This window comes from Thunnus thynnus, chromosome 2 (assembly GCF_963924715.1).
Source record: "Thunnus thynnus chromosome 2, fThuThy2.1, whole genome shotgun sequence".
NCBI lineage: Eukaryota > Metazoa > Chordata > Actinopteri > Scombriformes > Scombridae > Thunnus > Thunnus thynnus.
Window position 1 is genome coordinate 27,063,779 of NC_089518.1, and position 13,644 is coordinate 27,077,422.

The 13,644-nt window shown below is 39.4% G+C and overlaps 1 protein-coding gene across 3 annotated transcripts in view; it reads right to left on the minus strand.

Moving 5' to 3' along the window:
• The window catches only part of LOC137199303 (dmX-like protein 1), a 63,607-nt gene that overhangs the window by 17,322 nt on the left and 32,641 nt on the right, over window positions 1-13,644 (minus strand). For all 3 annotated transcript variants that reach the window (XM_067613515.1, XM_067613523.1, XM_067613505.1), the window contains exons 25-35: window positions 13,303-13,400; window positions 13,008-13,173; window positions 11,713-11,841; window positions 11,365-11,503; window positions 7,457-8,250; window positions 7,000-7,098; window positions 6,336-6,503; window positions 4,204-4,395; window positions 3,882-3,958; window positions 1,349-1,470; window positions 397-654 (exon numbers count right to left, since the gene is read on the minus strand). In XM_067613515.1, the coding sequence (XP_067469616.1) occupies window positions 397-654; window positions 1,349-1,470; window positions 3,882-3,958; window positions 4,204-4,395; window positions 6,336-6,503; window positions 7,000-7,098; window positions 7,457-8,250; window positions 11,365-11,503; window positions 11,713-11,841; window positions 13,008-13,173; window positions 13,303-13,400 (2,242 nt within the window). The remainder of the gene's footprint in view (window positions 1-396; window positions 655-1,348; window positions 1,471-3,881; window positions 3,959-4,203; window positions 4,396-6,335; window positions 6,504-6,999; window positions 7,099-7,456; window positions 8,251-11,364; window positions 11,504-11,712; window positions 11,842-13,007; window positions 13,174-13,302; window positions 13,401-13,644) is intronic.

Consider the following 13,644-nt stretch of genomic DNA (forward strand, 5'->3'; position numbering starts at 1 on the left):
TACAGGACACACTTCAACTTACTACTTTGAAATACTCATTGTTTTGCTGATTACATTAATGTTAAATATGGAAACACCATTCTAGAAAATATAAAAAACAACACTACAATTTAAAATACCTACATTGTGTCAAATAAACTTAAAGTTGCATTACATAAAGTGCTGTCTGACAACTATGAGAGTAACACTGACAGTGTGAGGGAAACAGCTCCCTCACTAATAGGTTTATGGATTTCACAATGACCTACAGACGGGAACTCAATTAATTTAAAAGGGTTGATTTCATTTGTCTACTGGGTCACCTCCAAAAGAAAAAAAAAACCCCTCACACAGAGACAGCCACTTAGGCAAACTGTCAGAAATAAAAACAGATCCACTAAAACAATCCTCGCTAACCTGGCGGGGGTGATTTCGTTGGGCTGTTGGGTTTCTGTATGACAGGGGTCCGGGCACCTCCTCCGAACACTGTCACCCAGAGTTTGCTGTTGAGGGGATGGGCCACGATGCGAAACAGCTCGTTGCTGGAGTGAGTGGCCATGCCGTGAACGAACAGACTGAGGAAGACAGCAGTGAGGATCTCACAGAGCAGCACGGCTAAGCCTGGTTGACTTTCCTCACCTGCTGAGCTCAAGAGACGGATCAGAGAGGCAATACCTGGAGAGAGGGACGAGAAGACGGGAGGCAGGGAACAAAAAAGAGAAAGACAGCCACGTTTGAGTGTGTAAACTACAAGAACCTAAAAGAACTTTACATTTTGTAGTTTATATAGATAAATAGTGAATGAATTTAATCTACTGACAGGTATTGTCTGTGATTGCTCTGTGCAGTAGACCTCCATTGACATCAAAAAAGTATTAAAACACATTGATAGGCCACACCTTTGCACTGGGTAACCTGTTCTCTAATTATGATTAACAATAATAAGGGATTAGTCAATGTAGTTTATTTTGAGTCAATCCCACATATGCTGTCCTGCTGCCGTATATAGTCACTAGTATATCAAATGTGTATTAATCTGCAGATGAAAATAGTCCGTAACAAATGCACTATTTACTCCTGTTTGATGTTTGCCAAAAATGACAGCGTCCAGCTGTTTAAGGAAATTACTGTAAAGGAAACTATGTATTCATGACCCCATTTTTTAAAGCTTTACATCCTCAGTAGGAACAAATGGGCCTCGAGCTGAATGCTACCGACAGGGTAGAAAGTTGTAAGCGCTGACAGATGGACTACCAAATCATTGTTGGTTTTGGTCTTTTATTCGTGGATAATAAGAAAAAAAAAAAGCTTACTTTCTATTAATTGGAGCAGAAAATGTATATAGTACTGTGTATATAGTACTATTTACCTGGCCACTGTGCAGGAGAAGTGTTGGGCTGAACAGACTCATCCATGCTGACTGTTCTGACTGGCTGCTTCTGGGACAGCAATACACTCTGATATACAATCCCTGTGAAATGGTTCACATGGCTGCGGGAGATGAAACAGAAAAAAAAAAAAGAGACAACACACACAGTCAGTATGAGGCCACAAAGCAAAAACATTCATATTAAACTTGAAATGCTGTACTGAAAAGTGAAATTTTAAAAATTGGGTTAGGTGTTGTAAATATATAATGTCTAAATGTTTTACTTTTAACTTTGTTCTGGATTCTGGGATGCTGTTTCTAAGAAAGAGGCGCTGCTGTTGAGCTCTGTTCTGTCACGACATAAAATACTAATGGACTGCATCTCAGGTTATCTATGCAGTTTGGTAATAGAGAAGAAACACTGAAAGAGAGTGAAGAAAGTATCGGTTCTCAAGTCAAGTGGCTTTTCAACAAATGCACACACAAAAAAAAAACCTCAGATGGTTGGGGATGGAAATAGAGAATATGGAATGCTTAACCCACCAGGGAGTCTATTAAGTTTCTAACATCCAATAAATCCCCCTTTAAGCTTCTGTGAAAAAACCAATTGCCTCCACATCAAAAAGAATTCGAAAGTCAAAGGAACATCATTCAGAGGGAGGAGCGGCAGTGACTGTGTTGCTTAATGCACTTCTCACAACAAATTTAATCCCTCAAGTCACACGCGACACACACAATACACAGGTGCAGTCACTTTGAGTATTTTTAGGCTTCAACCTGATGGACCTGTTGGCTGTTGGCCTGATCGGTAAATTAAATTAAACTGAAGTTAACATGATAACAGAGAGAGAAAAGACCAGAACACGGATCAAAATACCGTCTACTTAGCGGCAACACTCAACCCCCCACAACCTACATCCTGAAATACCTTTTAAAAAATTCACACCATCTCTTACACTCGTTCCCTCCCTCACACGCTCAAGAGGAAAACACAGAAGCACAATTTCATCAAACCTCTGCAGCGATACACCAGGAGAGTTTATATCATAATTACCATAACAAAGACGGTGTTAAATTAGAAATAGCCCTGCTAATTTAGTTAGACTACTCAACTCCCAACAGTATGTGATAGATGGCTCTGTGCGTGCGTGTGTGTGTGTGTGCATGTGCAAAGAACATGGTGGGTGAAGAATATGAAAAACCAAGCGGCTCAATTAATCACATTTCTTAGAATTGTGTGAGCTTTGAAATACCAAGGTCAGAGAGCTGGATTTTAAAGAATGATGTTTTCTCTCTTATCTTGAAAAAAAATCTCTTTGGGGGTCACAGCACTGTGGTATCACGGGTCCCAGTCTGGTCAAACATTAAGTTAATGATTCTGTACAACATCAAGAACCATGAGAGACAATCACACAGCAACACAGCTGTAAGCCAAATCAGTAAGAAAGATTCCCTCGTGCTCCTTCCCTCCTCACCCATCCAGAGTTAAAATTCTGCCAGGCTGTTGTCAAAATGATTGGGAGTTATGCTACATACACGTCTTAAATAAACAATGTTCCTCCCATCTGTCAAAACCAAAAAATCTAATCAAGTATTTAAGATAAGAATGACAAACAGCAGCCTGGCAGCTTCCATAAATCATTCTGGAAAGCATTAAAACAGACAAGTGAGTGTCATATTTTTGGTTAGCAAGCTTCCAGCATGTTTTTCCTTTTTCTATGCCTTAAAATCACAACACTAGTCTACTTGGTGAAACCAGCCTAAATCATGACAAACGGAATAAAGATTATCTCTGTGCTAAAATGAAATCATGAAAAAAAAAATGTTTCCACTTTATCACATTTGTAGTGTTTCACTTGAACTGTATGTGCGTATTAACCTCTTGTTATAAAGTATGCACGGTTACCAGTAGTCATGTCCCTTCCCCCTTATTTCTTTTAATTCTGCTCCAATAACCCTTCGAACACACACACACACACTCAAATGTAACCAGAAGATGCAAATGAACATTATTTTTGAAGCATTTTGTCTTCTTGTTGTTTTTGAAAACCAAGTCATATCACTCATGATAGAAAAATAATCCAGCGGTGGCAAAAGCCGTTAATGGAGTCGTGTCAAGGTGAAAATGGAAAAAGTTGTATCAAAGTTAAGCATCGCTTGAAGACATATAAAGAATTCAAGAAGCTTGCTCGGAGAGATGCTGCACTGCACTGTAGATACCCACGATGAACTCAAACTGTTCTGAGTCAGGCTGCATGACTGCTTTTTCAAAACACTAAGCCACGGCATGCAAAGATTTATTTCTCGAGATCCCCAAATCACTGTAAAGAAATGGATGCTTTAAAAAAAAAAAAAAAGAAAATCAAGGTTTGTGATGCATTCAAGTGTATCAAGCTGCTGATAATGTTGCTTTGTGTAACAGTCCTAACAACATACAGTACTGTATCCTAGAGGGTTAATAGCCTAAAAATATTGGGACTAAGTGAGCTCGTTTAGCAAACGCTCATTAAAAACCCCTGCTTGAGACACTGACCTGTATGTGTGTCCATCACACAGACACTGATATATACAGGCAGACAAGGAGGCAGCCAACGTGTGCATCACGTAGATCTGAAAAAAAGAGCAATGACACAAAAAAAGTGTTTAAATGAGGTTTATATTTTATCAGGTGTAAGGATTTTACACTACTAGTGGAGAAAATTCATACATTTTATTGTGTGAGTCATTGCAGACATCTCACAGTATCACTGCTCTCTTACAATAAAAATCACATTTCATAGCTCTCTCGCTGTCAAGAGGAATGTCCACACTTAACCGTTACGGCGGTAGAAATGCAATAAGTGACACCACCTCACCTCATTGTTGACAACATCGGGATGTGGAGGAGAGTCTAGTGCATTGATGGTCTGTAAGATGTCGTGAGTCAGGTTGGTCAGGTAGACGATGGGATTGGCCACCACGGTCTTTACGTTGGCTGTGCAAGCCATCAGGAGAGGGATAGAGGTGGGCTGGGAACACTGCGTCATCACTGATTGGATAGAGTCGTCCTGTGGGCAGAAGTCGAGGGGGGGGGCATTTAATTACAGTATGTACACTGAAAGAAAAAATGTACATATTGTGTGGACAATGTTGATAATGCATAAGTGATTACTTTTCACCAAATTCTCACACCTATACACTGGGACATATATATATATATATAACTTAATGTTACACCACAGTAAACCTCAAAAATAAGACACATTCAACATTCTCTTTTTTTTTTTTGTTTTGTTTTTTTTGTTTGCAGGTAACAGAGGCAGCTCTCAAAGGGAGCTGGAACTGAGAGTTGCTGCTTTGAACTGTGAAACAAAAAGACTTTTCCTGAGCCATACTAAGACAGGATGAGCCAACTGTGAGAGTGTCATACATGATCCCATACTTAGAGAATATATGCGGTGTTTTTCAGTGTGTGTGTGTGTGTGTGTGTGTGTGTGTGTGTGTGAATGACATTTAAAGAGCGAAAAAGAAGCCAATGAAGGGGTGACTGGTTCTGTGTGTTTTCTAGATCCCCTAACATAATTCTCTGTGTGTTAGAAGACCACAGGCTTATTATGTTCCTCACGCTTGAAGAATCACATTCAGTTGTCACTAACCTCCTTAACAGAAGCTCTGACTGAAGCAAAGTCAAACGAAAAAACACAAAAAAATTCCTCAACAACAATGGAGAAATTTGACAAACATGGAACCAGTGCTGGGACAAAAGGAATTACTTTTATTTTAACATCAAAGTAGGAAAGTAGAAAGGACTCCGTATGCCTATCGACCGTACTAACATTCAAGAGCATTGTTCCTATGTCGGCTCATTGAGTTGTTTACCTCCTAAAATTTGACTCAACCTTCTAATAGTCAGCCTAAGGCAGGACCTCCCTCAGGAGCTCTGTGAAGCCGCACAACCTGTCATCACATTGCTGGAGGTGTGTAGACTGTCACCAGCGCGCGGTATGTAGGTCTGAATGTGTGTGTCTTGGGAATCTGGTCGCGTTAAGACAAGCTTTTATATGGCTTTATGTTCATCTTTCATTCGTATTTTGCCCCTCATCTGCTCACTGTTCTTCCCTTCAAAGAGAATATTTAACAGTAAAATAATTCCTCAGCTTTGCTTGCTGATGTGAATGTTTTCACATGCAGCTAGTGTTATTATTATCACTTATCTGTCTTTTGTGTTGACAAAAATATATTCTGTTCACATTATTGTAATAAATTGTTAATTCATATCTAATTCATTTAACAGTATTTTATACATATACAGCATTTAGCTCGTTTTGTCATTTTATGTTCACAACCTCTGACAGACAAAGTTTGGCCGGAACATAAAATCTTTATTACCACTTGTTAGTGATGAAAAAGTCTTGGTTGCAAATATGAAGCAATGTTCTCAGTAGTATCTTTATGATAAAACCATGAACTACAGCTGCACCAATGATTTTTTTATTTCTCAGTTATTATTTGTTTTAATTCAGTAATTGAAAAACACAAATAACTGAAAAACTACAACATACTTTGACAAGTAGTGTAACCAAAAATCTAAGCATAATTTACTTTATAATAAGAAGAGACGTCAAGACGTTACAGACATCAAGCAGCAAAGCATCTGAGAATATGTGACTAGTAAATGTTTTTAATGGACTGATAAATGACTAGTAATGAGTCACTATTTTTTCTCTCATTGATTTTTGGATTTCAATCTGGATGAATAAATAGACACAAAAATCAAAGCAGATTGCACAGCCACATTCATTCTAATGAATTTTCCAATCAAAAATTGTCAATCATTTACTAATCGATTATTTGACTAATTGTTTTATCACTTCTTCCATTACTCTATGAATCAGTTAGCATAGTTACTCAGAGGCAGCTATACAGCGACGCTAACTCGGCTGCCGCTGCGAAATTGACATGCTGTGTCCATCAGTGACCTTAATTATGCATCTGATGTCATAATTACCTGGTGAGACTCCTGAAGCAGTAATATGAGCTCCATGCGTACAGAGGCCAGTCCTCCGCCGTGTGACCCGTGCAAGCTACAGTAGCTCAGAAACATCCTCAGTAAGGGCTGGTTACTCTGCAGCCAGTGTCTCCTGCTTCTCTGGCTGTCACCACGTGGGCTTCCAGGCTAGAAAACCAATTTCACTTTATTAGTTTTATAGACGCATCAATCAACATTCCTATAAATATGCCAACTTTATACAGCTGGCTAGTGTTCAAGCAAAAGCGATGGTATGCTAAAAACAACTAGGTTTTAAAACAATGTACAAATAATCTATTCCGTCAACAGATGCATGTACATCTGTAGGTTTTTGAAAAGCTTTTATCGGTAAATACACAGTAAATGTTCTGTGCAAGGTTGTGTGTGTATAATAAACTATGTTGCTGAAATTGAATCATAACACAGAAAAGAACAAATATTCCCAGCTGCATGTTTTGTACCCCGACAACAAAAAACAGAGGTCTGACTGTCAGAGATCCAAGGAAGAATGGTGCAACAATCTCTTCAAACCATGTTACAACATACCGTGCTTGTCTTCATTTTTTTATTACAGTAAGTGTTGCATCGATTTCTCCTCATGAATATCTGACATATCTAGCAGCAGCCAGCTATCTACACCCACCTGTTCCTCCTCCACCAACCCAGAGACAGGGGCATCACCCTGGACAGACAGCTCTGGCAAGCAAGGCTTGTAGCTGCAGCAGTGCTGGAGAGCCACCACCTGTGGGAATCACAATTTTCTTTTGAAATCAATTTATCTGGAAGAATAATCATACATGGGTGGGAGTGAGAGCGTTACAACAGTTTTCACAGGAGAAGGGAGACAATTTCATAAAACACGTCCACTTATTTCCACTTATTATGGTGTTTAAATGCAATCCAGCATGCACACAGAGAGAAAATCTTGAAACAGTGAACATGATGACAGTGGAGATGTGTGGAGTTATGCGAGTAATAAACATTTTATTGAGTATCCACCACACAGATGGATATTATAATAACATTTTAACTAAATAAACATTATGGATTTGACCTTTAAGTCTGTAAAAGTGTTAAAATGTGTGTGTGCGTGCAATCACCTCTCTTTCTAACCACTGGTAAAGCTGGTAACGAAGCTTTCCTCCATCCAGTTCATACCCGGTTGAAAGCGTCCTCAGCTCATTGGTCATGATCTTCAAACAGGCGGTAAACTTCAGCTGGGCCACCAAGATGTCATCCGCGGGTGCTATGAAGTCACTGCTGTCCTCGCTGTCCTCTCCTGTCACCATCTCCATGAGTGGCGACATGGCATCCTGCGTGTCCTGGAACACACTGCTGCTGTCTGCAGTCCTGCCGCTCTTACCATTTTTAGTTTCCTCTTCATCCTCATCATCTTCGTCGTCTTTGTCACTGTCCCATTTCAGCTCCAGGGGCTCATCTGGGAGTGTCACTGACGGCTGGCTCCAGTCAAAACTCAACACTGAATCTGACTGGCTGTTGGATAAGCTGTCCCCGCCTGACTCGTAGCCGTTCAGAGCTGGCTGAGACCAATCCGGGTCTGACGTTTGCCCGTTCTTACTCCCAACGCTGTGTTCGGTGGCGATACCGGTGTCCTCCTGGTTGTGGAGTTTGGAATGCTTGTGGACTTTGGGCATCTTGGAGAGGACCTCGAGTGCTAGCATTGGGCAGCCGGCTTGCAGGTGTGCATATGCAGCTGTGAAAAACAGTCTTCTCTCCTCCAGGCTAATGGAGTCGGCCCTGCGACCCTCGGCGGTCAGGCCAACCTTAGCCTTGTCTGAGGAGCCAAAATGGCGACGGAGGAGGAGCGGGTGGGTACGGAGGTAGGTGTAGAAGTTGAAAACCTCAGGATTACATGTGGACACAGAAGAGGAACCTGTCATAGAAACAAAAAGACAAAACATTTTATCTGCTGCCGGTGGCAAAAATCAGCAACCGTTACTGTTTTGACCACAGTATTACCTGTGAGGAAAAGCTGTGTTATTGGATCAGATAGAGATGAAATGTTAATCAATAGTAGAGAAAAGACCAAAAATTTGCACCTATCTGAGAACTTACACACTAACATACACAACATAACTCCATTCTGTGGTCACTTAAAGGTAAGTAATGGGCCACCTTGGGAGCTCTGTTTAAAAAAAACAGTTTTTTGAGAGGAGCTAGAGGACAAAAAGGTGACACTGAAAGTTTACTCTCTTTCATCCTGAGGCAAAAGCAATGTAAGACAACTCAATGTAAACTCAGCTAGGACAGCACAGAATCTATAAGATGGAAAAAAAACAACTTTCAACTGCTTTGAGAACATCATTTATGAAACACATGTAGCAGAGGGGGGTTAATCTGGGACTGGTTTGGCTCTGAAGTAAGGTTCATATTAAGTTCAGTTCTTCATTTATTCTTACGGCAAGCCGTGTATATTTTCTTCATTTAAACAGTCTTCTGTGTCTGGTAGGGTGCAATTACTTGTGCAATTTCACATATTTAAATGGAGGACCAAAATAGTTACACGGCTGTGACATTTTAGAGAAAGCAGAGGAGCTGACCTCGCAGTGTCAAATTACAATCTGCAAAGACCTCAGGCTACCCCTGTTTTTATCTGCAATGCTGCATTTGACACACCAGCATCCACAGCAGAAAAATGTTCACCTTCAGTATTTACTGGGGTATCTAGACATCTAGACAGATAAGACTTCTGACAGTGTACACTAACCAGCCTTGGATAAAAGCCCTTATTAATTTTTAACATATGTTAGGGGAGAGAAAACATTAAAATGCAATTTAGTGTAAAAATTAACTTATGCCTGCTTTCCACTGAGGTAATGGAGCACAAGGCAGAATATTACACTCAGATTTTGACTTAATGTATTCATTTTATTTACATGCCAGCAGCACTGTATTATTAATTATATATAATTAATATTGTTTATTAGGGACCAAGCACAAAAGGCAGAGGACTGCTGTAAAACAGTGGTCCTCGCCTAAGGGCTAGGACCCTATTGTTAGGGCCTGAGCGAAGACCCTTTTGTATCTGTTCTGTTTCTTTCTTTCTTTCTTTCTTTATTATCTCGCCACTTCAGACCTAAATTTGACCCCCTACACATGCTCAAAAACACACCAAATTTGGCACGCACATCAGGTCTGGTGAAAAATTTGATAAAATGTAAAAATTATCCCCCAAAGTGCCAAAATGTGCTCTATAGCGCCACCTATGTATCTAATATGGCTGCCACAGCCCGTAGGAATGTCGTAGACATTCATCTCATCAAGACCTACAAATCATATGCTGACACCCCTGACCCAAATCCAACAGGAAGTCCACAATATGCCCATCAAAGTACGACTTTGTGCCAATTTTGGACCCCCAAGAAATGCTATCTCCTCCTAAGGCGTTAATGGTATCGGCTTCAAACTTTAATGCATGACTTATTACACTGTGCTGAACGAAAGTTGTTAAAAACTTTGTAGTAACTCGAACGGTTTAGATATTGTAAGCCCTGAAAGTTGTAGTGCCACATCACACCTTACAATGTAAACCAATGGGGAGGGAATCTCTCAGCGTGGACTTTGTGTCAAACTGATGTCTAAACTATAAGTCTAACCACTTTGAAACCTGTATCAATGGATTCGTGATGAAATTTCCTACAAAAAATGTGATTCTTGATGTAGGATTGGGCCAAAGTCATGGGATTTATGAGGATATTTCACAAGAAGAGTGACATTCTCCTCTCCAACTGAGAGGGAGAGAGAGAGAATAGGAGGGGGAGGATGGGTGTGGGCGTTGAATAGAGCTCATTGAGTGAGAGTGACAGTTTAGTGATAAAGTGCTGCAGAAAAATAAAATCAAAACTAAAATTTGTAGCTCTGTACTGCAGTTTTTCCTTTATTAGGGCCCGAGCACCTAGCGGTTCACTCACACTCTCCATTCAAATATGAGTATTTTTCTGTGTCCAGCTGCAGTTACTTATTGTCTCTCCACACCTTAAAGTACACATGTCAATCAAACTTTGACCAGGTCATGTAGATTAAAAGTCTTTACTTTTCTAAAAATAGACTTGATGAAAATTAGGAAAATAATTTGTTTTACACACGAACTCATCAAGCGTTTTCAATTTACTAATTGAAATTCAAATGAATGGGCCCAAAACTTGCATGATTTTGATGACACAGGTGTGAGCAAGACAGACATGTCTCACCCTGCAGAAAATTCTCATCCTGTCAATCAAACTTTCAAAATGAAAGCACACCACACTTGTAAGAAATGTACCTCATTTTTAAAAAGCAAAATGATCTGATCCCAACGGGCCAGAGTGCGAGGTCCTGACCAACGCTGCTTGCAGCGTTAATTAATTATAATATTTGAACATTGTTTAGACCTAAAGTTTTTACTTGATAAAAAGCTGTATATGTATAATATTAAAGTTAACATACAAAACTAACTAGGTTTTATCTAGTTAGTGTAGATTTTGTGTCAATCAACTGATACTTATATATACACTATATTCTCTAAATATATTTAAACAATTGGTACTGAAAGAACAAAACAAAATGTAGCTACAAAATATATATTGAAAATAATAATATATATTTATGAATAGTATTGATACAAATCACACACATGAAATCATCAAAAGATGTTGTCAATTATCAATACATGTGGTGCATCAACTTAGTCTGAATAATGTCATTTTCTTGCCTTCTACCATACATTAGTCCATCTTCACAAGTTCTCTCATTGTAACAAAACTGTGCAAATTACAACAAAACAACACATAGTTATGATGAGACTAACTTTTTATTTGTGATGATTTCGTCAGAAAATGTATTTCTTGTCTAATAAAAGAAACTAGGAGATGTGGGATGTGCTTTCTTGTACTGAAACTGCAACTCCAGTGTTACAACGCTGCAGGACTGTACCGGCTTAATTTGAACTCTGCATGATAGAAAATAAATTCATAAAGCCAAACAAATGAGAAAAACACTGTAAACCTACCAGTATCAGATCTACTTTCAGTAGACACAGAGTTGGCGCTGTTAGCAGGCTGCTCGAGCAGAGTGTCCAAGGCTCTGCTGTAGTCCTCCAGGACCCAGTGAGCCATGCTCCGCAGGAACGGATCATGGTGGGCTGGAATCTGAAATACCAAACCAAGAATTACAAATGACTCATTGTGAGAAATTCTAGAAAGAACAACCACTAGACAGATTTTTCTTTGTGTCTCTGCAGTGTATGAATCGTCAAAAAAGCTGAAGATTCAAACATCAGCTTTTTTTTAAAATAATATATTTTCTACGGTAAAAAAACAATAGCTTGTGGGGTCTGTGATATATACACATTGTGCACCTGTTTGTCTTGTCCCAGCACATGTCTCTGGAGGATCTTTTTGTAGGTGGATGCTGTCTCAAACTCAGACTCATACAATCTGGAGATCACCAGGGCAAGCTGTAGGTCCTGCATCTTCTCCAAACACACCTAAAAGAGGAAATAAAGTGAGATCTCACAGTTTTTATCATTTAAAAAATAGCTACCGGCACAGAACTGAACGGGATGAAACGAGATAAGACACAATTAGAGAAATACTGTTTATTCCTGGTACATGTTAATGCGGCAGGTAATTATGATCTTGTCCAGCTGTAGAAAATAAAAGGAAGGAACCAAAACACAAAAACAGAAGTTTGTGCTCACTGAAAGAGTTGAGCTGAGGTGTAGGTGTGCTTGTCCCCAACTACTAAGGTGTGAGGTGCATTTCAATGAGACTACCTCCAAGCCAGAGAGACTAAACAAAGTCAATGATATGATGCTCTTTGCCTGGGTGACGCTCATTTCCATAAAATGCTTAGAGAAGCTGCAGTTACTCACGCAGACGAAATATTGTGACTCATTGCTTCAGGGACTTTCTAAACAGAAATAACCTTGATGTATAAAAGGTTAAACAAAAAGGATGACCAGAATCAGTCCTCTTGATATGAAGGTAAAAAGATGGAGAGCTATATATTTCTTGTGAGGTTTAACCAAACCCAGAGATACTAAATAAACCACTCTATACTGCACAGTTATTATAAAACATGCTGAAGTTTATGCAGAAACAAACAAAAAATATGCAAATATATTTTTATGAAATGAAGGTAGTAGGAGGAATGTCCCCATTTATGAAGCTTCAGTAACGTGTGGTGCTGCTAGTTTATGAATGTCATTACTTGTTACTGAAAAGTCCCACAAAAAGGAGGAAAGACAGCAACACCCAAGAGTCAACTGCCAACATCAATAATTCTTCAGTGAATTGTGCTAAAAGCTCTTGACAAAGACACCACTGTGGGAATGTATTGAGCTCTTTTAATAATAAAAAGGATGCCACACACATGAGATATTGGAGGTACGGTCTGTTTTTGTGAATGTGCTTTCTCAGCGTACTTAGTAGTTTTATCAAACATTGCCCTTGACTATGAATTGTTGGAAAAAAGGGCAGAATTACAATGCCACAGACGTCCTGTAAATAAAAATGAGCAGCACTTGATTTAACTCATACTGAAAGCAAGCTTTCCCATTTAGGTTCAGCAGGTTGACGAGAAGCAATTGCAGTTGAAGGAACAAGTGCTTCCCTGCAAAGTTATTTTGTGTCATGTCTATTTTCCACTTGCCTCCACAGCATCCTTAAGGGAGCCGGCTAGAAGGAAGAAGGCTGCAGAGTGCTGGAACCGCTGCTTTCCCAACAGAGAAAAGGCATTTTTCAATGCTGCTTTCCTCCACCGGTCTTCGCTGAAGTTGTTGCGGAAAAAGTCTGTCATTTTGGCATTCTTCTGAGATCTGGAGAGAATAAAACAATAACACTTTCTTCAGTAATCCGAAGAAGGGAAATATTGTAAAAGACAATGATTGTATGTGCATGTTTTGCATATGTATTTTACATGCAAAATCATGTCAGTTTTTTCCTACCTGTACAGTCCCCAGACCACTGCCTTCTTCTTCAATGCAAGATAAAATATCGCTGCATCCAGAGGATCATTGTTTCTCTGAAAGGAAGACTTGGCAACCTGACAAAAGAATTGGGAAAAAAAAAAAAATCGGTTCACACCTTCTCATCCTATACAGTTTTATCCACAGAACAAATTGAATCTTTATGGGTCACTTCAGGGAGTAGTTCATACTCAGTTATAGTACTGTGTTTTATAGCAGCCTCAGCAAAAGTACACATATTTGACGGCACTTCATTTCTAGTTTTATGTGATTATACCATCTTTAAAATTATTCAATAGAACAAGGTCTGTTTGTAGAGAA